The sequence below is a fragment of the Esox lucius genome, chromosome 17, assembly GCF_011004845.1.
Source record: "Esox lucius isolate fEsoLuc1 chromosome 17, fEsoLuc1.pri, whole genome shotgun sequence".
Classification (NCBI taxonomy): domain Eukaryota; kingdom Metazoa; phylum Chordata; class Actinopteri; order Esociformes; family Esocidae; genus Esox; species Esox lucius.
Window position 1 is genome coordinate 9,559,060 of NC_047585.1, and position 26,435 is coordinate 9,585,494.

General features: G+C 40.0%; 1 protein-coding gene across 9 annotated transcripts in view; it reads left to right on the forward strand.

Annotated features, from left to right (window-relative positions):
* Nucleotides 1–25,815, forward strand: part of tead3b (TEA domain family member 3 b) — a 41,704-nt gene extending 15,889 nt beyond the window's left edge. For 2 of the 9 annotated variants that reach the window (XM_010899241.4, XM_010899242.4), the window contains 13 exons: nucleotides 10,810–10,874; nucleotides 11,983–12,045; nucleotides 12,184–12,246; nucleotides 14,090–14,101; nucleotides 16,028–16,156; nucleotides 16,306–16,349; nucleotides 16,499–16,555; nucleotides 18,068–18,135; nucleotides 18,625–18,761; nucleotides 18,875–19,048; nucleotides 19,453–19,596; nucleotides 22,600–22,752; nucleotides 22,938–25,815. In XM_010899241.4, the coding sequence (XP_010897543.1) occupies nucleotides 10,810–10,874; nucleotides 11,983–12,045; nucleotides 12,184–12,246; nucleotides 14,090–14,101; nucleotides 16,028–16,156; nucleotides 16,306–16,349; nucleotides 16,499–16,555; nucleotides 18,068–18,135; nucleotides 18,625–18,761; nucleotides 18,875–19,048; nucleotides 19,453–19,596; nucleotides 22,600–22,752; nucleotides 22,938–23,051 (1,223 nt within the window). In that variant the 3' untranslated portion in view covers nucleotides 23,052–25,815. The remainder of the gene's footprint in view (nucleotides 1–10,809; nucleotides 10,875–11,982; nucleotides 12,046–12,183; nucleotides 12,247–14,089; nucleotides 14,102–16,027; nucleotides 16,157–16,305; nucleotides 16,350–16,498; nucleotides 16,556–18,067; nucleotides 18,136–18,624; nucleotides 18,762–18,874; nucleotides 19,049–19,452; nucleotides 19,597–22,599; nucleotides 22,753–22,937) is intronic. The other 7 variants (XM_010899243.4, XM_020055547.3, XM_010899245.4 and 4 more) reach the window with 7 other exon arrangements.
* The last annotated feature ends 620 nt before the right edge of the window (nucleotides 25,816–26,435 follow it).

Here is a 26,435-nt window from a genome sequence, read left to right on the forward strand (position 1 = left end):
TGCTTGATATAGGATTTCAGCTCCTTTGTTGTATTTTTCATTTCATTGTGCGCCAATTGTTTTCAATGGATGACAGGTCTGTTTAGCACCCAGACTCTTACTACAGAGCCATGCTGTTGTAATACATGCAGAACGTGGTTTGGCATTGTCTTTCTGAAATAAGCAAGGCCTTCCCTGAAAAATACCTCCTCTGGATTGCAGCATATGTTTCTCCAAAACCTGTTAATGTTGTTCAGCGTTAATAGTGCCTTCACAGATGTGCAAGTCACCCATGCTATAGGCAGTAATGCACCCCCATACCATCACAAATGCTGGCTTTTAAACTGTGCTCTGGTAACAAGACAGATGGTCCCTCTCCTCTTTAGTCCAGAGGACACGGCATCCATGATTCCCAAAAAGATTTTCACATTTTGATTTGTGAGACCACAGCACAGTTTTCCACTTTGCCTCAGTCCATCTTAAATTAGCCTGGGCCCATAGAAGTTGGCGGCAGTTCTGGATCGTATTTATATATGGTTTCATCAGATTTACATGGTAGAATTTTAACTTGCATTTGTGGATGCAGCGACATACTGTGTTCACAGACGGTGGTTTTTGGAAGTGTTCCTGAGCAAATGCAGTGATGTCCACTACAGAATCGTGTCTGTGTTTAATGCAGTGCTGTCTGATAGCCCAAAGATCACGGCCATCCAGTATTGGTTTTGGCCTTTTCCTTTGCTCACAGAGGTTACTCCAGATTCTCTTATTCTTTTATAGATATTATGTACTGTAGATTATGAGATCCCCAAAGTCCTTGCAATTTTACGTTGAGAGTCGTCGTGCAGTCTTTCATGGAGTGGTAAAGAAACAATAAAATGTCTCAGTTTCAACATTTGATACGTTGTCTTTGTACTAGTTTCTATAGAATACAGGGTTTAAATTATTTGCACATCATTGCATTCTATTTTAATTTACTTTTTATTTTATTTTACACAGCTTCACAACATATTGTAATATAAAAAATACAACTAATGTAGAAAGGGAGTAACAGGGGAAAAACCTCAACATCCTTTTAATATTGTACCTTGCATAACTAGTAGTGCACCTACTGAACTGTGGGGAATAACAACAGTTTAGGCTTTAATAATCCCAATAGAGGAGCACCAAATATTAATGCAGAACGGTACGTTTTTCTCTTTAGCCTTGGTTAGGGTATTTGGAGATGAGAAGGTTTGATCTTTTGCTGAGAATCCACAGCAAATAAAACCAAATTGAATCCACATCAATAAAAGCAAATATTGCTGAGCATTCTAGTATCTACTGCTGAAAAAAACACGTCTCTGTGGTTTTTAATGCCAACTTTTGTTATTTATACAGCATATTGCAAATATTGTTTTCAATTCCGATTCCAAACCTAAGAACACAAAATGGAAAATATTATAAAAAATGTCCGTGTGCAGGAACATTTTTATTTTCTTAAACTAACGTGATGCTGCTATGACAACTCAGGCAGAACAATGACAATATTGCTGACTGTCTCCGGGAAGAAATTCTCAATAGCGTAACCCAGTTGACAATTTTAGCTGTATTAATACATATCGGATTATAACTGTAGTTGTATAACTGTAAAAATTTGGGGTCACTTACAAAGAAAACATGCATGAAATGAGTTTGAATAAGAAATATAGCAAAATGAATAGCAAATACCAGTCATTGACAAGGTAAGAAATAATGTTTTTACTTGAAATAATATTTGTGTCCCTCAAACTTTGCCTAAGTCAAAGAATTCTCCATTTGCAGCAATTACCGCTGCAATCAAGCGCCATCCTCAGGGTATGGCATGTAGTTGCAAAATAGAGTGAAAGCCTTTCTTCTTCAAGATCCCTTTTACCTGTACATATCTCCCACTTTACCACCACCAAAGCACCCCTGACCATCACATTGCCTCCACCATGCTTCATAGTTGGCTCCAGCATCTTTTCATGTAGTATGCGTCACACAAATGTTTTTCTTTGTAATCCGAACACCTCAAACTTAGATTTGAATGTCAATTACTCTTCTTCTGTCAAGTTTCTGTATGATTTTGCCCATCTTAATCTTTTATTTTTATTGGCCAGTCAGAGATATGGCTTTTTCTACACATTGATTGTATGGGATCTTCAGTTTCTTGGCAATCTTTTGCATGGAATTACCTTCATTTATCAGAACAAGTATAGACAGCCATGCTTTAAAAGAAAGTTCTATGTTTCTGAACATTTTGAGCCTGTAATAAAACCCACAATTTCTGATGATCCAGATACTCAACTAATCTAAAGAAGGCCAGTTTTATTGCGGGTATTTATTGAGGGTTTTGTAATGATCATTTCACCTTTTAAAATGTTAATGTTAATTAATTTCGATTAGCAAACACAACATGCCATTGGAACACAGGCCTAAAGGTTGCTAATAATGGGCCTCTGTACGCCTATATAGATGTTTAGAATCAGCTGTTTCCTGATAGTAATTTACAACATTAACAAGGTATACACTGTATTCCTGATCAATTTGATGTTATTTTAATGGATTACAATTTAGCTTTTCTTTTGAAAACAAGGACATTTGTAAATGACCCCAAACATTTGAACATTAATGTATGTCTTTTTGTTTCCTAACTGTAACTTGTGGAAATCGAACCTACAACCCTGGAACCATGTCTGTACCAACTGAGCTACACAGGAACAATAATCTATTTTTGTTAAGGACATCACAGTTTTTAGCCTAAAGGCTGAGAATTGTGTGTTTCAATCTACATGATCCAGCAACCGTGTCTCACTGATTCAGCGGACCTACTGTCATTCCGCGGACAAACAACCTGTACCTTTTAAAACTCTGAAATTCTGTTAACCTTTTTCACCATTAGCACCTCTTCACATAGACCTGTCATGAGATAGCAGAGGTAATTAAGCTCTAGCTGTATGGAAACACAGTTCACAAACAATAAAACTAGAGCTTACGCAAACATAATCGCTGGCTGCACACTGCTGCTGTAATGGAAAAAGCCCATGAGGTGTGTCCTGCAATGAGCACTTATTGACTGTCGCTTCTGGTCTCCAAAGAGTAGCTTTTGCTGCTTCTTGAACCCATTGGATCGACATTGCTGATGATAATCTCAACCTCGTAAATCAAACAATGGAAACAAAAACACTGCAAAGAGCGTTTTAAACTTCCACATGGTCCTTAACGGGTCTAAGCAATTTTCTCTACCAGCGTGTTCATTAAATCACAGGTGGAGAGAGCAGTTTATGTGCTGAATTCCTCTTAATCCAGATGGGAAAATTGTCAAGTTGCTTGTTAGAATTGCGAATCATCCAGGTGTTAGAAGCTGTCTACATTGGTCTTAATTTCTGTGAAGGGTGAGAAAACAGCCTCGGCAGGCCGGGCTGCTGGTTTCAATTATACAGGCAAGGAAGACCTAAAACAGATTTAAATTTGAATTGGCAGGAAATGCACACAGAATGGGTTGAGATGGAGGCTTATTTAAGGGGTTTGACTTGACTATGTCCTCACAAAATTTGTTTGGTGAACAATATTATGCACGATACAGGCTGCGTGTCTTCTTCAAGTCCTGTTGTGCAACATATGTCAAGTCCTTTAATTATTGTTCATGTCTCATAAAGTTTAATTGAATCCTGCGCCGTTGGAAACCATCTTAAATCCACTATCGGCCTTTATCAGAAAGTATTTCAAGACCGCCATATTTATGGGTTTTTCAGTTTATTTTCATGGCTGTCTGCATTGTTGCTCTGTCCTTACTGCCGTAAAATGGAATGTTTAGCATGCGTCAGTCATGAATCTCATTCTTTGGGTTTGGAGACAGATTTGGATGTTAGTGTACAGACATGCACATAACTCAAATGACTCAGCTGTTAACCCCGGTGTTTGCTGCGTTTTCTGGACCGTTTGAAAGATCACAGAGAACATATCATATATAGGGTGTGCTGGCTGGAGTCTAAACAAGGCTACAACTTATTGACTCTCCTCTCCTGGGGGATGGGGTGTTGAGTTTGCTGCTGGTTACATTTACATCATTTTAACTATCTGGTTTGACTGGATGACTAGCTAGCTTAGAAGCGTATTTAGTGACCTGGCTACATGTCAAAGGAGCTGTTGCTAAATGTAATTTTGTAGTTGGCTTGCTTAGTATTGCAGTTACTTAGAATGACAAAGGATCACTTTAACATGACTTTCATGTGTTTGTGTGAATTTGTTTATGTCTTGCCAATTATGTGATAATGCATTTATAGCACTGAGGAACAGCTCTGGCAACACTGTCATGGTTTAACCTCTGCCTGGCTAACGACCTTCCCCTGAGTCTGTTGAATGACTGACTTAACTGCAAAAGCAAAATGGCTGCACCCCTCTTGGTTAGGCAGTATATTCAGTGTTCATCACCAATACCTCAATGTCGTTAATCAGAAAACGGGCACAACAGAAGTGGCAGGTGAACTCCACTGTTTTCAACAGCAACACTGTCTGGACCCCCAGTAGAGTTCAAGAAAAGTGCCTGCCTTTTTCCAGAGCAGTAAACACCCTATCCATTTACACTAAGTCATCTGAGGCCCTCCTGGCCTCAAATCCCTGAAGAAGCCTTCTCACAAGGCAATGACCTCAGACATCTAAATGCTGCTCTGACGTGAGGCAGGGGGAATTTTAACGATTGCATTGGGGGGTGGGGGGTTACTGCTTGCCCGACGCCGTGGCCTCGAAAACCCAGGCAAGTCATCATCATCATCCTTCTCGTCGGCTATTATATCTGGATTTTTCCACAAGGAATGTAGTTGTGGGAAACAAATTGTGAATTTCCTGTGGTATTCCGTGATTACTTTTAAACAGGGGTATGGGCTCGGACCAGGCCCCCCCCCCCCCAGTTCAGAATGGCAGATGACCTTGACATGGTCAACCGAATGTGGAATGGAAAATGGTTCCTCAATTTACATTGGGCCAGATAAACCCTGAGCATTTATATGGGGACAGGTGAAATAGTGGTGGATAAGTCTGTGCAAAAATGTGGCCTGTCTTGTTTCGTAGTTGGCCAACACGTTGTTCATCTGGGTTATCGCTGGACAGTGTTACCAAAACTCTGAGCCCACCTCTGCCTCTTCCGCCCAGTGCTGCGTCGAGCCCCGCAGCTGTCACATCTGCGGTGCACCCTGGGTAAGACGGAGGAGAAAACAAAAATGGGGCACTGGAGGGAAGCATGTGTCGTCTGGTGACATTTGCGGACTGTGCCGGGAATGAGTGATGAGGTTCATTGCATGCACAGAGTTAGTAGATGGACAAGGTAATACTAACTGCGGTGGGGGGGTGAGCATGCTAGGCTGGGAGTCGGTTTGATTGACTGGGAAGGAGAGGAGAGCAACGTGGGATGACTGAGGGGGCCTGGTGCTTCCCTGTTGGCTTCATACTGAGATGTCAGGAATGTTCTCTGTCATGGCTGAACAGTATGTTAGCAATTCAGGATTACCTCAATGTGAAAGAAGAGAGAATAAGGGGGGCAGAGGGAGGGAGAGAGAGAGAGTGGGGCAGTGAGTTACCTCTCCATCTCCAAATGGAAGTGGAAAATTCCAGTGGACATGAAGTTAAAGGAAAGGAAAGGCGTGTCCTGGCAGGGAAGAGGTTAAGCGTGGCCTGTGGGGCTCTGCAAACAACACTGTGTGGGTGTTGGGCAACCTGAGAGAGAGAGAAAGAATGAGTGAGAACAGGTTGAGGAAGATTTGGGAAGATGAAGTGAGAGAGAGAAAGAGTGAGAGAGAAGGTAGACAGTTTGAGGTAGAATTAGAGGGACAAAGATAGAGAATGAGAGACCGAAAAAGTGAGAGGCTTACAGAGTGACAGAGAAAGTAGAAACAGGTCGAGGTAGAGTGGGAGAGATAAGAAGAAAGGGATAAGTACAGATAGTCCTTGTTATTGTATACACTTGTGTGTGTTTGCCAACCTGTCCAGCTCCTGACTCTGGGCCTGCAAGGCCCCTTCTTTTCCGCCTAGCTGACCCCTCTGTCTGTCTAGTCTGAACAGGCCTAGTTCGCCTCTCAAAGCCAATCTTCTTTCCAGTAGTCATGTCTGAAAGACGAGCTAACCCCACGGCTTGCAATCCAAGTCAGTTACACAACTAAATGAAGACATACAACCTTTCTCAGAACTGCCTCTACAAATGAAGTCCAGTTGTTTTTCTGTGGAAAATCGGTATTCAGGATTGCACATATTTTAAAAGCTACTAGTTAGTCCCACCACTCCCTATGTACAGGAGATGGATTGTAGCAGTTGGGTTGAGGAGGGTAGGGGGCCGGTGGGCCTGGCTGGGTGTGTATGGGGGTTGGTGTAATTGTTCTCTCCCACCTCCTGACTGCGAAGGTCAGCGGCAGGTGTTACTGTCCGTTGGGTAAGGGGTCGCACGCAGGGGTTGTTTTGTTGGGAGGGGTGTGTGTGGGGTCGGGGGGGGGGGCAGCCCTGACACCAGGTGGCAGTTGTTGGCAAAGACTGTTATGGCTTTGTGTCTCCTTCAAGAGTTACAGCCTCAGCTGCCCCCTCACACCCCGTGCCCCCTCTGTCCCTCGCTCCCTCCACCTCGCCCCGCTCCCCCCGCTGCCGGCCCCAAACAGACCCACGGACATGACGCCCCATTAGCTTATCACTGTGCACATGTGTGTGTGTCCACCAGGCTTTGCTCGCTCGCAGAGCCCTGGCCAATCAGACCGGCTAGCACAGATGTGACAGGCCCAGAGGAATGCTGGGAATGCGGAGGCGCCGGGGCGGGCGTGTCCCTCCTGAGCCTGGTGGGGAGGGGGAGGGGCTGCCCGGCTGACTGACTGACTGGCTGACTGCTGAAGTTCAGCATTGTAAGCCCAGGAAGCTCAGTGGTGAGAGAAAGAAGGAAAGAGAGAGATAGGGAGAAAAAGTCTGCTCAGCTAAGCTTAGCACAGTAGAGAGTAAGTGGGAGAGCAGGAGAGCTCAGCAGTCTCAAGGCTGGCCTGCTGGAGGTGGCCAGCCTCTCCTGCCCTGCAGGACTTTTATGGTAATTACGTATACCAAGCAGAGTGCCGCCCAAAGGAGGCCAAAGGCCAAGGAGTGTGTGAAAAAGGCACAGTGTCAGTGTGTCCATGGTCTGAAATCGGTTTGCCGGGCCTGTCACAGGGCCCTGGGGTTTGCGATAATGTGAAGCATTAACTGTGTCTGTGTGTGTGTTTTAGAGAGAGGTGTCATGAGTACATGATTGGCTCTTAGTTACTGTCAGTGAATGTGGGGAGTTAAGGTCATTATTCATGATGGCGCAGCTGTTCTCTCCCTCTCTCTTTCTCTCTCTTTCTCTCTCTTCTCCGTTCACATACACACAAACACATGCACGGACATGCACGCACACACACACACACACACACACACACACACAGACACACTGATGCACATTCATACCAATTCTCTTGTCAATCAGCAAATGTCAAAATTAGACGTAGACTCGCGTACCTGAGACTAAGAGTTCCCAGTTGACCTGACAGCCCTGAAAAACCCAGAATCCCCTTAGAACATGGATGTATTCTGTTGTTCAGTTGTTCTCTCATTAGAAAATGTACAGAAAACTTTGCATTCTGAGAAAAGTAACCTCTTCAAAGACCTTGTCATCTGTCTGAGGTTAAACAATGGATAGGGAGGCAATCCCTGCCCAACCTGTTTGAGCAGATTGTTGAGTGTAGATGTTCTCTTTCTTTTAAGTACCAAGTCTATAATTATGGGACAGCTAAATGTCAAGAGGTGTCCAATGTGCTAATTAAATGAAACCAGGCAGTTTCAGATGTAGGCCCTATTATATCACCAGTCATGTCACTGGTTAGGGATGTACTGGTGATTCTACACACAAGTTAATTGAAGCTTTCATGAATAGGGTAACTATCATGTTCCTAATGATGATGATGATGATTATTATCAATGCTATAATTGATAATAATCATATACTTTTTGATATTTTGTGAATCCTATGAATATCTGTAGAACATTAACAGATGGTGGTATTGACTCTCCAAATAAAGTGTACTATATTATTATTATTATTTTAAATAATGCATGATTTTATTATTGTGTGTATATATATATATATATATATATATATATATATATATATATATATATATATATATATACATATACACACACACACACACACACTAGCACAGTAAATAAACTGAGTATACAATGCCTTGCAAAAGAATTCAAAACCATGACTAGGGCTTGGAAGCAGGTCTGTGATGACCATGTTTATAACAACATCTACCAAAACTTTGCATGCTCATGTAAAGATGGCCCAGTACTTGTCATGATTCTCTGTGCGTTACAAAAAATTTAAATCACATTATTATAACGATCAAACTTGTTTTTCTTAATAAAAGTCAATAATTTTGACTCAATTTGACTCACCATTACATAAATTCGTATTCAGTTCACATTTAATTTGGTCAATTCCCATTCTGTAAGGATATTGATTTTCATTAGGCAAAAAATATTTGTCTTATTTATGCAATATTAAACAATTTAGTTTTTTACATTTCTGTTTTTTCTTTTTTTCATTTTCATACAACCTTGTTTCTGAAAAAGTTGGGACAGAATGCAATGATGTGCAAATTATGTTATCCCTATATTTAATTGAAAAAAGTGCAAAGAAAACATATCATATGTTGAAACATTTTATTGTTTCTTGACAAATATATGCCCACTCTGAATTAGATGCCAGCAAAATGTTTTAAAAAAAGTTGTGACAGGGGCATTCTCATTGCTCTTTCTGAGTTGTTATAGCAGTGTCATGTTAGTTTAGGAAAATAAACATTTTCCTGCACATGGAAAATGTTAATATTATATTTTCCATTTTGTGTTCTTAGGTTTGGAATCCCAATTGAAAACCATATTTGCTATATGCTCTAGAAATGACAAAAGTTTGCATTAAAAACCACAGAGATGTTAGGTTTACATCAGGATTTTAGATTATTTTCAGCTGGAGATCCTAGAATGGTCATCAATATCCTTGACTGGCACAATTTGGTTTTATTTGCTGTGGATTCTCAGCAAAAGACTACACCTTCTCATCTCCAAATACCCTAACCAAGGCTAAAGAGAAAAACTTATCGTTCTGCATTAATATTTGGTGCTCCTCTTTGGGATTATTAAAGCCTAAACTGTTGTTATTCCATACAGTTCAGTAGGTGCACTACTAGTTATGCAAGACACAATATTAAAAGGATGTTGAGGTCCGTTATTTCATTTTCCCCTGTTACTCACTTTCTACATTATTTCTATTTTTATATATTACAATGTCAATAACAGAATGTGTAAATAATTTAAACCCCATATTCCATAGAAAATGGTGCAAAGACTACATATCAAATGTTGAAACTGTTGAAAATTTTATTGTTTCTTGACAAATATATGCCCACTTTGATGCCAGCAACACGTTTTTAAAAAGCTGGGACAGGGGCAACAAAACACTGGAATAGTTGTGTAATGCTAAACAAATAAACCTGGTGGAATATCACACAACTAATTAGGTCAATTGGCAACAGGTCAGTAACATTATTGGGTATAAAATGAGCATCCCAGAGAGGATAAGTCTTTCAGAAGTAAAGATGGAGAGGGCCCACCACTCCGTGAAAGACTGCAGGCGAATAGTGCAACAATTTAAGAATAACATTTCGTAATGTGAAATTGCAAACAGGTTGGGGATCCCAATCTATGTTACATAATATCATTAAAAGATTCAAAGAATCTGGAGAAGTCTCTGTACACAAGGAACAAGGCTGAAAACTAATATTGGATGGCCGTGATCTCCTGCATTATATACCGACACAATTCTGTAGTTGAAATCCCTGCATGGGCTCAAGAACACTTCCAAAAACCACCGTCTGTGAACAAGTATAAGTATGTCGCTGCATCCACAAATGCAAGTTAAAACTATACCATGCAAAGAAGAAACCATATATAAACAAGATCCATATATAAACACTGCCTTTTAATATAAGAACCTTATGCTTTCAGGTATTTCTAAGCAACATGTTCTTTCTTGCCACCCTCCTATATAGACACATTTTATAAAGAGCTATTACTTTAGTTTTAACCAGTAAATGCGACAAGCAATTTTAATGGTAAACTTACTGTGTCGTTGTTAGGGCAATTTCTTTTATTTGTGGAAATTTGGACATCCACAGCACATGGGTTGAATACTGTGGTGCCAGCGCCCCAGGGTGAACCTCATGCCTGGGCCCTTGAAAATAGCCAAGCTGTTATCCATGAATAAAGCTCAACTAGGATTTGTTCAGGATAGAGACAAGAAACTATACTGATACCCAGTAACTGTACAGCTCTGTGGTGTAGTGGTTAACGACACCCGCGGGCAACCTGGGATGAATCTCAAGGTGGCAACAATTTCTATTGCTGGCCAGCTGAACTAGGCTTTCTTGTTTTTTGGTTTACATTTACTTCAGAGGGTAATATAAACACAGACACAGTTTCATTTATATTTTCTTTGTTCATTCTATATAACATTGGTGTTGTGATGTTATATACAGGAATGTGCACTTCGCCTATACATGAATGTGCACTTACTGATTGTATATATCTATCAGTTTACTTTTAGCTCCATCTTGTGTTTGTTGTGTAGAATCACGTTCACCATGGCTCCTGATACGTTCCCCTTTTTTAAATTTAAACAATGTTTCCAGTTGAAAATGCACATAAGACTAAATTGACAAACTGTATCTGATTACTCTTTGATTCCATGGTGTTTTTTTCATTGTATTTTTCACTTGTCTTTTCCAGGTCGCAATGAGTTGATAGCCAGGTACATCAAGTTGAGGACAGGCAAAACCCGCACAAGAAAGCAGGTAAAAATTATTCATTTTCATTTTACAGCAATGGGTTATTAAGAAATAGAAACAATCAAAAATTGTCATTCAAATTCATAATGTTCTGTTAGAAGTGTAATGGTAGAAAAAATACAAACTGTTTTGTTAACACTTTTTTAAGGTACACATGTTTTAAAAATTAACCTGACCAAAAATAGCTGCACATAAAAATTACATAAAATACAACCAAAAAATACAAAACCACAACACTACAATGTATAAATGTGCATTAACTGTATATAAATGTATACTTAAAGTTTGAACTGGGCATGCCACCAACAGTTGTACCCTATCATCACTGCGTGACAAATATACCTGCAATGTAGCTTGATGCTACCAAACAAGCACCTTTGTGAGACGTTTAGAGAGGTCATTTACTTGGAATGGGCGTAATAATAGCAAGTAATGAGAGTAGGCTGTAGCAGTATTAGGTGTATGCAACAGATCTTGGCGAGTGTTATTTTAAGTGTGCCCTTATTGGTGCTCAACTGTCTGAGTTGGTTTCAGGTCAGGGTCACTCACTACGCTGCCTCCTTTCAAAGAACATTTTTGCACTTCTTTGCAGTCAACACCCAAGCACACATTTGTGGTTGTGTGGTCCAAAACACTTTTTTCTCTCGGTGTAGACTTTTATTGAAAAAGTTAAGGGATCTCCCCTCCCCCCACGACATGCCTTTATTCAATTTAGCTAACAATAAAGTTGTCAACAATTGTTCAGTCAACATATGAGTGTTTAGATCGTAATAGTCCTAATAGGCTACTAACCCAAAATAAAATATTTTTAGCTACATATATTCACATTTATAAACCACCATGTACCTTAAAATTAAGTGTTGCCAAAATAATATATAGCTGTAACATCAGTCTTTTTGTTTTTATCTTGAAAAAATTAGATACTAAACAATTTAAAACAGAATTGTGTAAATCACCTCCATTAGATGTTTCAGGATCTGTATAATTTTGTGTGTCTCTTTGTGCGGGCGGGCCTCGTCCGTGTGTTTGTGTGTGTGTATGTGGAAACAGACAGGCTTCGTCCGCGTGCGTGTGCATGCTCTATGACGCTGAAAACTGTCTCACACTCCTTCAGGTATCTAGTCACATTCAGGTGTTAGCACGGAAGAAAGTTCGAGAATACCAAGCCGGTATCAAGGTAGGTGCTACCGAACGGGCCTCCTGCCAACTATGACTGGGCATCTCTTTCCTCCTTGGTTACGGCCTCTCCTCTCTCTTCTCTTCTCTCTCTCTCCATCTTCTTTTCTCTTCCCCTTTTGGCTCTTCTCCTCTGCAGGTTTCTAGCCATTTGCAGGTTCTCGCCCGGAGAAAATCTCGCGAGATCCAGTCAAAGCTGAAGGTATGCGCTTCTCTGCGGGCTGGGCGGGGCTTGGCTTTGCGCTAACCAATAAGCTAGACTTTATGCACATTAGCTGCCCTTACAGACCTAGATGGATTTGTGCTCAATGACTAGAAAATACCAGTAGTAGCACATAGGACAGTAAGAGGCTGTTTGCGTATTATGGGTTGTATTGGCTTGAAGTCACAGCGTGATTCATTATTTATAGTCCAACACGTCTGGGAGAGATAAAGCAAAAGCTAGGAGCTGCCATGCATGCACTGCACCAATAGCTTCCGTCTAAAACATGGTCGTTTTCTGACTATTGTAATATCATAAATCTCCATGCTCTGTAGAAAACTTAAACGAACGATATTAGAGAACGAGCTGGCTTCATTCAGCTGCTTATCGCGTGTGAACAGTAGCTCGGCTGATGAATGCTGTCCATCTGCGAGGTGAAAGGTGTTGGCGCATGATGGCCTTGTCACTGGCTCCACTTCTGTCCCTGCCGTACCAATGCCGGCGATGCTTCTGCCTAAAGTCTTTCTTCAGCTCTTCCTCTGCCTTAAACCCTTCTTTCCTCTGACCCCAATCTCCATTGGATCTATTTGAATGTCCTCCCGTACGAGAGTCCATTACTATATTCGTATGCAAAGACCAGGATGTTATAATTAAACCTGCATAATAGACAACTGTAGAAGTGTGCTTTGAACAATTGTGCTGCCTTTATTCTGAACTTCTGTTCTGCTTTTACTCTTTTCTATTTCTAGACTTCCTACTCTTTGTATTTCTAGACCATACTGAGTGTACCCTTATTCCATAACCTCATGCTCTTTTGAGTTTGGTATTTGCAAGCGTATATTCTGCAGAATTTATTTACTTCTGCCTGTTGGAGGACGGCAGACAGTGTTGCTACAGTTATACTAATCCTTCCCCGGCTTTAGATCGTAAAACTATTCCTCAACCAAGAAAAACTGCACACAAATTTTTTTATCAACAATGAAGTCCAAATTATTGTGTTGAAGTATACAGCTAGTTGGCATGTACATATATTGTTTTTTCAACAACAAAAACACACTGGTTGCTGGTAGTTCATCTGACTTCATTTTAGTTTATTGGACCCCTTTAGACTTTACTATTTATTAAGATTTAGGAGGTACTCGACTTGAAAGAATCTCGGAGACACAATCGGATAGAATCTTAAGATAGGGAACATCCTTCATTTGAAGCACCTCAGTGTTTGACATTTATTTGAGTGAGTCGGGTATATCTTACTTTTACTGTCCTTAACATAGCTTGTCCCTTAAATTCAGCTCTCTTTTTCATGGCTCCTTCTAGGGTGTTAAGATAGACCAACAGAAAACAGATAATGCTATAGTTGGTATTGCATTCTGCTGTTGTTATTCTACTAAGTTTACTGATATGCAAAATCTGAATCTCGGCTGGTATAACAGCCCTGCCTTAGAGCCAAACAGATACAAGGCACTATTGTGTATTATAAACGCTTATTATATTTTATTATCAGCTGAAGCTATGTTCTGCTTTTGTTTGTGAACATTTTTCAACAGGCTCTGAAGCAGATGATACTAAGTACCGATACAGTCTTCAGACACATTAATGCAGGCATCATAATGCATTATACCTGTTGTGTTTTAGTTCAAGTGTTATCTAACTATTCTTCAGGGATAGGAACATTTCATTTCGACATTCCAGCGGCCTATTGTAAATTTAGAACATGGCCTTTAATGATTTATTAAGTATGTGCTGACAGATTCCATAAGAAAACGCCTAATTAATCAGAATATCCCTCTAGATATATACCTTTAGATGTGTACACTAATGGTTTCTCTTTCCCTTGATTTAGGCCATGAATTTGGTAAGTGGATTTGCCTTTTGTGATTTGCTTCCCTCCCCTCCTCTCCGCTTGGCAGTGCCAGTGCATTGACCACTCAGTTAATGCCCTCTGCTGGCATGGCAATCCCAACCCGCTGCTATTCCGTAATAGAAAACGTGTGTGCTTGGAACTACATTCCTGTGTATCATACCTGACTTGTGCAAACACTGAGCAGACTGCTTGTGCAGGGTGACTCTGCTTCTCTGAGGGCTGCGTCTTCTGAGATACACTTTTCTACTCACAAGCCAGGCCATGCTTTTTGTAACGCTTGTTCAGTGTATGCCACCTGTAGGATCCTTGAACAGCGGTAGCAAACATTTTGCGTGTACACCATTTCAACATGAGCCTTTCTAATCCAATAGGATGTTAAGGTATAGCAAAAAAAGTGCATGCAAACACAGAAACAACTTCTGGAATAAAATATCTGAATTTTATTTTGAAACCATTTTCATGATTCAGTTCTAGTCTGAACCTCTATATGGCTTAAATAACAGTGTACCTTATTTCAATGTGATTTTGTTTTGTAAATTATGAAGTGCGTAGATAAAGACAAGTTTATTTTGTGCAGTTATATGACACATTTCTCTACCAATGTGCACTTTACCTATCAATACATTTATCCCATTTAGCACCAGAATCATCACATGATGTTTTAATTCTGTTGAGAACTTCAATGTTGCCTGTGGTCTGTTAGGCTTTGCTGTACCATTGTTATTCGGCAACATTTATTTGTGCCCTTGCACCTTTTTCAACATTGAAGTTCAGTTTACAGTTCAAACAATCCCTGCCATCAACAGTTCCACACAGCAAATTGTGTGTTGCGAATAGGTCAACTTTCTGTTCTTTTATAGATGCGTTTTGTACCGTCACACCTTTAAGACATGCAGTATTCCTGTTCTTCAGCCTAGAAAATGTAGTTGCGCTATGATGAGAATACCCCAAAAGGGCTTGGCCTTGGATGCACTTTTTAATATATATACAAGCAACTTTTTTTCTTTTTCTCTTCCTTCTATTTGGGTCCTCATATCACGTGTCATTCCTTGTCAGCTCCCACACCATATACTGTAGCAGTTGGGACCAGGGAATGTACTGCCACTTAACTGTCCTCTTAGTGCTTTGTATCCTGTCACTTTCCTCATGAGACCCACTAACCGTGACATTTCAGCTTTATTTTGGTGGTAGCAAATGCTCTTGAATGTCCAGGTACAAACTCGGCAAGCCTAACCACATCCATCTATGCTTTTCTTCCTTTGGCCATTACAATCCGCAGAACATTCCGGACAAATCCCAGTGATATTATTTGCAATCAACCGTTTACGGTGCAGTCTACTGATCAATGAAGCCATTATGCCTATGTAATTATGCAGCCCTGCTTTGCTGTAATGGAAGAGAGGAATTGTTTCTACTGCAGTATTATTTTCTATTCTACTTATACCACAATGAGAGTGGTGGCGTCAACCACAGTTTCTCAGAGAAAAATTATTTCTGAAGGATGCTTTTCTTTAAGTTCTCTACTAATTAGAATCATCTGACTCCTGGAATGTTCTGTATGATTATATGGCTTAAAACGTTTTCATCTGCTCATTGTTGAATGGTACAATTAATCATATATGTGCTCTCTTATTATTGTTCTTTGAATTGTCGTAGCCTGGTAGTACTCCAAGTTGTAGCACAATGTTAGATCTGATGTTTATTTACACACAACCAGAATATATTAGCTTTTACAGTGTTTTTTCAGTGTAAATGTACAACATGTCAATAGCAGAACTTGCAGTACTATAGTCTTATCTGTATTTCTTTTGCACTAAATAAACTGTTGTTCATTTAGTGAGGGATTTCAGGTCAGTTTTAGGTATTAAATGGGCCCCTAGCAGTCCCTCTCCCTCATCTCCTCCTCTTTGTCCTCAGGACCAGGCATCCAAAGACAAGGCCCTCCAGAACATGGCAGCTCTGTCGTCGGCCCAGATTGTGTCTCCGAGCCTTATCAAGAGCCAGCTGCCCCCACTGCCCCATTCTCCCTACCCGCCGCAAGCCAGGGTGAGCCCTTCTACACTTGAGTTTTTGGATCACAGCGATTTCTCTGAATTGTGGTTTACACATATACATTATTGTTGGTTTACTGATTGAGGTAGGCTATTTTAATGAGTTGTGCATGAGCAATTGACACTGTCCTCTTTGCCTTTCAGTTCTGGCCAGGCCCCATACCAGGACAGCCTGGTCCCTCTCAGGAGTAAGTATAGCTGCATTAACTATTTGTTGAGTGACAGTTTAGGTTGCATGTTTGGGCAGTGTTAGACTGATTAGTTGATTCAGATTAGGTGTGTGTGGAGTGGCGGGTTTTCTTTGGCACGTTTAACGGATCACATTTGTGCACATCAGGCTGGTTCTAGAGCTCAACCCGGGAAGGACTCCTGGGCTTGGCCGTACTAGCTATGCGTAAGTTCCCTCATAGTCCAGCTGTAGCACAATGCAGCCCTAACTCTGCTTCAGTATGTTTCCTGCTCCTGCACTAACTTTACACCAGGGAACGGCTAGCTTCATGACTGAGAGCGACAAGAACAAACCAATGTATTCTTTTTTTTACTGTCCTGACCCAAATCATCAGGAGATGAAACACACATGCCTGGTAAGCAGGAATTGAAGATCAGTATAGCTCTGCAATGAAAAGTGATCTATGGACTGATGTTGCTATCATCGGGAATGAAAATGCGTGTGTCCTTATCCCATTACAAGATGTGCTTTATGGATGCTTTAGAAAAAAGGACAATCCCTCCGTAGTAGCAATTAAGTATTCACACTATTCACACTAAAGCACTTGATTGCAGTCATTTTTGGCTCTAGTCTTTACTACCACACAGTCTAGGGTGTCAACAATTATTTCAGTGCCATTTCTGTTTATTTTTTTATTTAAAAGGATATATTAGGTTCTAAATGAGAAAACAAGGTTCTGTAATATTAACAGTGACATAAAGAATTATGGAGAACTTACTTTGGGCATTTAAAAAAAAATTTAAGACGATTGTGAGTTCAGATGAAAAGAAAACGCCACTTCTTGGTTTAACCATTTAGTAGAGAAACACTGCACAACAATATACATACAATGTCTTGACATTAGGCTCTGTCCCTTTGAGGATATTCACCGCCATTGACGTGATCATGTATACAATACTAGTAATAACAACATTAACACTGTAATGTTATTAATATCAATCCCTATGGTAATGAGAAAGTACCAAACCCCCACAGAAGAAAATTAAACCAAACAGGGAGGCTGGGATGGTGGGTGTTTTTAGCAACCACATGCTTTGACGACCACTCTGATCGACTGAAATAGACGGCCATATAAGATTAGGAAATCTTGAGACTGTGGTAGGAGTGATCCCAACGTCAGCTGATGCATCGCTGAGCCAATGCCCACTCGGTTTCCCTGGCTCAACTATCTTCACTTCATTCATTAAAAGAAAGTTTTAGTGTGCCAATATTTGTTGTCACCAGAGGTATGAATGACTGGCCCAAAAATGTTAAGTACGGATTTGGCCTGTTGTCAGGTTCATACGTCACTTTCAAGCATCCTTCCAATTATTCTGTGTTGGAAAACAAGCACTCAAATTTGCTTGAAGAAAAACAGATATTCATTAAATAATCAGTCAGTCACATAATCATCCAGTCAATCCGATTATGTAATTGTTATGCATCCATTAGTGCATGACATGTATGAATGAAGCAGAGGTGGACTTATGTGTAGCTGGTGCCGCCACAGACAAACAGCCAGTCTTAACTGTGGTCTGACATCCACATCTGTCTGACATGCCAATGAAGCCTGACGCCACACGCCACTAGCATGTCCATCACATAGACTTGGACATTAGCTGAATAAAAACAAGGGTAATTGACATTTATTGCTCCTCATTGTCTAGTAACAGTAACATGATGAAAATTCTCTTTCAGTATTAAACCTTTTGCACAGTCCTCGTACCCAAACCCACTACCAGGCCCTGCCCCCCCACCTATATCAAGTGAGTATGGAGCACGCATAATATATGTTGCCTTGAAAAATTATTCAGACCAGCTCAGTTTTTTTTTTGCTGTGTTGTAAACTTAATTTATAATTAATTTTAAAAGATTACATCGATCTATGAACAACACCCAATAGTGACAAAGGGAAAATAAATTTTTAGAAACGTTTACATGAGAAACATATTTTTACTTCCTGATTATGGAAATTTTGTAACTCAACAAAATGTGAAGAATGTGAAGAGGTCTGAATACTCTCCGAAGGCACTCTACATGTCATCTTCATTCATTATCTGGGAAAATATGCTATACAAGTGAAGACCTGTTCCCAGATGGCAGTGATATATCACTTGATATAACGTACACATCAGCAATAAATCCAATGCTTGACATGAACGCAAGAACTCTACATTCACTTCTGCCTGTCTCTCTCTGTCTCCTCACCGTCTATTTCCATTTCTCTTTCTCGCTTCTTCTGTCTCTGGTCTTAGCTTATGAGCCCTTGGCACCCCCCCTCCCCCCGGCCGCTACAGCGGTGCCCGTGTGGCAGGACCGGACCATTGCCTCTTCCAAACTGCGGATGCTAGAATACTCTGCCTTCATGGAGGTGCAGAGGGACCCCGACAACGTGAGTCACAAAATTCTAATTGCAGAAAGTCAAACACAAACTCTGTACGGCCAAGCAAGGCTTTTGTCATTGTGACTGATCTGACAGTTTGTTTCCCTCTGTCTCCCATGCAGTACAGCAAACATCTGTTTGTCCACATTGGTCAGACCAACCCGTCCTACAGCGACCCCCTCCTGGAGGCAGTGGACATCAGGCAGATCTACGACAAGTTCCCTGAGAAGAAAGGCGGGCTCAAGGAACTTTATGAGAAAGGCCCCCAGAACGCCTTTTTCCTTGTTAAATTTTGGGTGTGTTATTTTGACTTTATCTTGCCGAATATCATTTTTGATAATGAAAATGATTTATTTCACACATTTAAACCACATTTGCGGTCCTTTCTGATAGTTGGGGGCCAAGTCTAATGTCATTAACAAAATGCTGTCTGGTTCAAATCCCTTATTTGAAAAGGGGAAAAATATATTCATTCTCAAACCTCTGCTGGGCACCCTCATCCATTCCATTCATTAGAAGTATTCCTGAATTAATTGGTCCACTTATTATCAAGCCCTTGACTAGTTGATCCAGAAAAGCTAGTTCTGAGCTAAAACAAAATTGTTTAAGAGCCACTGCCCTAGAGCAATGCATGCACTCAAATAACTCCAAAGAGCTGAACGTTAATCCAAAACGTTCCATGCATGTTTCCCCTCTGCAGGCGGACCTGAACAGCAGTGGCATGCAGGACGGCCCAGGCTCCTTCTACGGAGTCAGCAGCCAGTACAGCAGCTCTGAGAACATGACCATCACTGTCTCCACCAAAGTCTGCTCCTTCGGCAAACAGGTGGTAGAGAAAGTAGAGGTGAGTACATTTTCCAGAGGTCTACTTTGTAGTTACAAAAGCACCTGATAGGTCTTCTGAGTAAATTAGGAAGTACCAAATGACATACCCGTTTGTAAATGTTAAACGAAACAAGATATAAATTGTCACAATTTACATCATCGAGCCACTCTGGGGAGATCTCAAACGTGCGTTTCGTGCAACACAACCAAAGACTTTGCATGACCTGGGAGCATTTTGTCAAGACGAATGGGCAGCTATACCACCTGCAAGTATTCAGGGCCTCACAGACAACTATTACAAAAGACTGCGCGCTGTCATTAATGCTAAGGGGGGCGATACAGAGTATTAAGAACTATGGGTATTCAGATCTTTGAACAGGGCTCAGTTTATCTTTGTCTTTGTTGCCATGTTTTGTTTTATGATTGTGCCATTCTATTATGACCTACAGTTGAATGTGAATCCCATAAGAAATAAAAGACGTGTTTTGCCTGGTCACTCATGTTTTCTTTACAAATGGTCCATATATTACAGATTTTCCAAGTGTATGCAAACTTTTGAACACAACTGTAAATAAGCTTGCTTACTTAATACTGTGCTACTTAACTTTAACCAAACCTTAACCTAACCTTTTTAAGTTCAAAACCTTAACCCAAAACGTAACCCTAACTTTAACCCCAGTGCTGTGATACTTATCTTAACCCCAGTGCTGTGATACTTAACTTAACTATAACCTTAAAATTAATTTGTGACATATCAGACGATTGTGTAATTTTGTAATATATGGTACATTTTAGTAGCATTCGCAAAATATGATAAGTTTTAGCAAATTCGTAATGAATTAAATATTATGTACACCCCTCACATTTTTTCTAATATTTGATTATATCTTTTCATGAGACAACACTGAATAAATGACACTGAAGAAACGACACTTTGCTACAATGTAAAATAGTGAGTGTACAGCTTGTATAACAGTTTACATTTGCTGTCCCTTCAAAATAACACAACACACAGCCATTAATGTCTAAACCCTGGCAACAACCCTAAGCGAAAATGTCCAAATTGGGCCCAAAGTGTCAATATTTTGTGTGGCCACCATTATTGTCCAGCACTGCCTTAACCCTCTTGGGCATGGAGTTCACCAGAGCTTCACAGGTTGCCACTTCCACTCCTCCATGACGACATCACAGAGCTGGTGGATTTGAGGATGCCCCACAAATGCTCAATAGGGTTTGAGTTTGGAGACATGCTTGGCTAGTCCGTCACCTTTACCCTCAGCTTCTTTAACAAGGCAGTGCTTGTCTTGGAGGTGTGTTTGGGGTCATTATCATGTTGGAATACTGCCCTGCGGCCCAGTCTTCGAAGGGAGGGGATCATGCTCTGCTTCAGTATGTCACAGTACATGTTTGCATTCATGGTTCCCTCAAAGAACTGTAGCTCCCCAGTGCTGGCAGCACTCATGCAGCCCCAGACTATGACACTCTCACCACCATGCTTGACTGTAGGCAAGACACACTTGTCTTTGTACTCCTCACCTGGTTGCCGCCACACACGCTTGACACCATCTAAACCAAATAAGTTTATCTTGGTCTCATCAGACCACAGGACATGGTTCCAGTAATCCTTGTCCTTAGTCTGCTTGTCTTCAGCAAACTGTTTGCGGGCTTTCTTGCATCATCTTTAGAAGAGGACAGCCATGCAGACCAATTTGATGCAGTGTGATGCAGTGATGTTCTGAGCACTGACAGGCTGACCCCTTCTTATAACCTAGGCCATCTTTATGTAGAGCAACAATTCTTTTTTTCAGATCCTTAGAGAGTTCTTTGCCATGAGGTGCCATGTTAAACTTCCAGTGACCAGTATGAGGGAGTCTGAGACCTTGTAACACTAACGAGTCACATGACACCAGAGAGGGAAAATGGCTAATTGGGCCCAATTTGGACATATTCCCTTAGGGGTTTACTCACTTTTGTTGCCAGCGGTTTAGACATTAATGGCTGTGTGTTGAGTTATTTTGAGGGGACAGCAAATTTACACTGCTATACAAGCTGTACACTCTACTTTACATTGTAGCAAAGTGTCATTTCTTCAGTGTTGTCACATGAAGAGATATAATCAAATATTTGCAAGAACAGATTTACATATGTATATGTTCATATCCCGCTGAGATCTAGTTGGTTTTAAAAGTGAATATAGTAACCTGAAACCGAAAATAACTGATTGAAGGTTGTGGTTTTCATTACTGGTACTGTATAGCTATTAGCTAGACTTTTACAGTAATCGGTTTGTAATTTAATGCGTTTCATGTACATTGTTGATACACAAATTGTATTCCATACACCAAGTTTCAGATTAGCAAGGCGTTGAAGGATGAATTGCGTGCTAGCTCCAACAGGGATTAGCTTCTCATTTTTCTCCTCCAGAACATTTTACTATTTTCCCCTGCTCACCGAGTGGGCACTGCCGACGTCTCTGTCTATGTAGAACTCCGCTCACCGCCAAGGTTCCATTGAAAAAGACTGAGCCGCCCCTTCCACTGCTTGCTTTCTGTAACTACCTACAGCAGTAAACCAAGCCAGAACAAACATAGCTTGCATAATCGATTATATTTAGATTTAATATATTATGCTGTTACCCTATTAAATTTGCTTCTGCATTATCAAGGTGTTGTTGGATAAAATCCATGTCGATGCGGACTGCATCGTCCATATGGTCCCCCAGACCCCTACTGAATAAATGTTTATGACACTTGGCTGGAATGTAGTAACCAAGTAATATAATTGTCTGTTCTTGTGTTGTAAAGTAATGGTAATTACCAAAGAGATATGCCTACTGGCTGCTAGTTATCTTGACTTGGCCCACAAATAACTGTTCAAGCCCACTCCCTCAGGCTCACCACAGTCACTTCTGCCTGTGGACTGGCTGAACTAGGCTTGCCTAGTTTTTTCCCTTTTGTTTAACTGAAGATATTGTTTGCTGTTTTCGGGTTAAGACTTTTAAATTCTGTCCTGTGAAATTCAGACGGAGTACGCCCGGATGGAGGGGGGAAAGTGCATCTACAGAATCCACCGCTCTCCCATGTGCGAGTACATGATTAACTTCATCCACAAGCTGAAACACCTGCCAGAAAAATACATGATGAATAGTGTTCTGGAAAACTTCACTATCCTCCAGGTAACATTATTCTTTACAACAAGACTAATATGTTTATTTAGGGCAAACATAACTGGATTACACTTTTTGTACATTTTGTTGTTTGATTGATTGGTGTGCTGGCGATATTGTTTGTACTTTACTTCATGTAACTCGACCATATGTTCCTTCTGACCTTATTTGGTTGTGCTCGGTTCCTCCCTCAGGTGGTGACAAACCGTGACACTCAGGAGACCTTGCTGTGTATAGCGTTTGTGTTTGAGGTCTCCACAAGTGAACACGGGGCACAGTACCATGTCTACAGGCTTGTCAAAGACTGACCCACCCGCTGGCCTGCATGGAGGTTTTGGTATCCGGCTGACAGTGCCGCATGACCCGACTCTGTACAGTACACTGACAGACTGCTCAGCTGCCAAGAAACATTCAAAACGACGTTAGAATGAACTGACATGAACACATTTTATACTTCCACACTATTTCTTTTTCTTTTTTGTTAAATAGGAAACAGGATGAAGTCTCTCAACAGACAAGAGAGGAAATGCAGAGTTCATGGTTTTGTTTTTAAATGCAACCTTTTAACCATATATTTAAATGTGCCAAGACGAAGTGGGTCACATTAGTTGCGACAACACATGTACATTAGCTTGAGATGTTTTTGACTGAGGGAATGAGAAAGTGTACACGGTTGAGAGTTGTCTCAGAGAACACATACTCTGGTATGAGAAGTGTAGACAATGGAATAGCACAGGTGCAAGGACCATGGAAGACGAGCAAATGCAAAAATAATCCAAAAGTAGAACTGTCCTACCAAGTGGTGTTTAACAAATTAGATAGGATGTGCCTTTCTCCAAAGAAAAGTATTGATTGATTGCCAGCTACTCCTGAATGCCTTATTGACTACCTCTTGTCGTAAAGAACCAGAAAGAAACCGTGCTGATTTAAATGCATCAACAAATTGAAAACTGAACATGACAATGTAGTTTACCTTCTCCTACCTGCAAATCCTGTAGATATTTGAAGCACATTTCTTATCCTGGAACATTGTGTTATGGACGGATGTGTATAAAACAATTATTCATTTTCAATTGATGTGTTATCATGAATGGTTTAAGACTGGCTGCAGTTGATGTGTACAGTGAGGGGATAGCATGATCAGATCATTCAGTTTCGAATCCCTTGGCTTTAATGGGTCTTGAGAACAACACATCCATGTGCTGTGGCGCACTTAAGATCAACAAAGGGTGAAGCAACACATTTATTTTCTGCCTTTAGTTTTTGAAATGAACAGTTTCCTTACTGTGAGTAAGTGGATGCTACAGGAATATGTGTTACATAGGAGTATTTTGGGGACATCTCTTTATATTTGTAATTAACTTTAACTCAGCACAGAGACCATAGCTGTTCTGCTAGTATCTGGGTTCAACACGATTTTCTACAAGTTCGCCGTATTAGAACTTGCCAGGTTTTAACAATTTTAATGTAAGGATAAAATGATACTTCTGTGGTTTTATCACCTGTTTTTTCTAATGCTATATCACCATTTTGAGAGACCACAATTGATGAATTTCACATTCAATGTAATGGCTGGCCTACATGTGTAAAAGGATTTTCTCTTTTAAAAAAAGCTGTTATCTCTTAACTTATGAGTAAAAGCCCAAGAAATGTAACTGTTAATTTGTCAATGACATCGGCTTAATTAATAATATATATTTTAAAGAAAGCTATCTTCTCTGTGCTGCGGTGTGTGACCATTGATTGTTATTTATAATAAAACGAATGGGTGATTCTCACGAAACCAGTTTTAACATGTCTGTAGCAAATTGAGTAACAAATTCTGGAGAGTATTTTTTTAAGTACTTTTTTTATTTCCCCAGAATTCTCATTACACAGTTAATCATGACACTATTGAACTCTGCTCATTTTGTAGAATTGAATTTCTAACATCTAATTAAAATCCAAAATGTGTTGCTTTAGTTATTCAATAAATCAAACAATTAGATATTTGTATTAAAAAATATATAATTAATAATAATAACCAATAATGCATCGTAAGAAGTAGTAAACCTAAGGTGATCTAAACATTTATTTATTTACTTATATTAAATTAAATCTCAAACAGTGCATTTCCCCACTTGGCCTTGTTGTTACCGAAACAGCTAATGAGTTCAAAACTGATGGAAGTTATATAATTTAATTTGAAATATTTTATATTTTACACCAAGTCCTTATATTGGGGGTACTATTGTTACAAAACATTATATATGGATTTGTTTGTTACCTATGGTAGTAGTGGAAATTGGTTAAATGCCTATAATGCCTATTAGAAAAACAACATGATAATGTTTTTGAAATAAATATGCAGTTATTAATCTCAGTCATCCATTTTATGGAAAACTACACTTCAGATTGTTTTGGTCAAATGTCAGTTTCGTGAGAATGACCCACGTGGTGGGAGGGCTGGGGGCCACGTGTTTAACCTTTGCCATTGCAATGAAGGCGTTACAATTATTGCTGAGCTGAACTTTATACTAAAGACAACATAACTGTCATCCCATGGATCTAGACTTGGATGGTCTCGACCTTGGACGGTTCACTGGACTTGTCATAAGAATTCATACATAAGACTTTTTATGGTGGATTTAGTACACCGGGCTTTGAATGTCTTGCTTCCAGGAGCTTGACTTCAAACAACTGCTTTACAAACATCTTTATTAGCGGATTTCTCAACTTTACCTTTTTTTACAGGCCCTTGTTTTTTATTATCATTATCATAATTCATATTTTTGTTGTTTTTGTTGTTTTTTGACTTTCAGTGGAAGCCATATGCATCTGTTGAAAACGTTGTGTGTTTTTGTTGACCTTGATAATGAGATATTATGTATCATTTGAATGGTGTGGGCAAGTATTTTTCGGTTATAAGGTGGTTTATTGTGGCCTTGGTTACCAACTGCGCATTGCATTTTTGTATTTTCTGTTATCTTCAAAGTAAGGGGGTTTGTATTATATAATCAAATCAAGATGTATAATCTAACAATAAAAGACGCATTGTGCCTTTGGGGCCATTTGTCCCCAGAAAACCCATTATAACATGTTTGTAACTTGAATTTATAGATTTACAGATTATATGGTTTACATAGTATTTGCATGTACAGTATACTTTCTGTGGCCCTTTGTCACATTTCTCTAATGTCATTTCACAATGCATCACCTGCTGCAAGAAGAAACATAAAAGCGGACCCAAAAGATTAGGCTTCATTTAGTACCATGGATCCAGAAACTAGTATGCATGTGATAATTGAGGGTGGTATGTCATCTCCAAAATGTCAAAGCATTTCTACTTGATGATATGCTCTGATGTTTTCTATAACTTTCCTAAATCTTTTAAATGCATTTCAGATGCCATGTGGCAAATGCAACATCAATCAAAATAATGAAATAATTTCACTTATTATTAGCATTATAAACTTAAACACTTTTTGCAGATTTGCTCTAGGCCTCCCTATGTCACATAACTGCCTTTCCTTCTGTGTAAATTGATGTTGACAAACATATCTGTGATTTTTTTAAATCCTGTTATGGCCCTGCTTTGCACATACATTTTTCTAGGGGTGGACCCCTAGTGCCATGTTCTAATGGCACACAGGAATGCTACACTGTGGCATTCACACAAATTAATTCCACTCATACAAATGAATACCACTGGA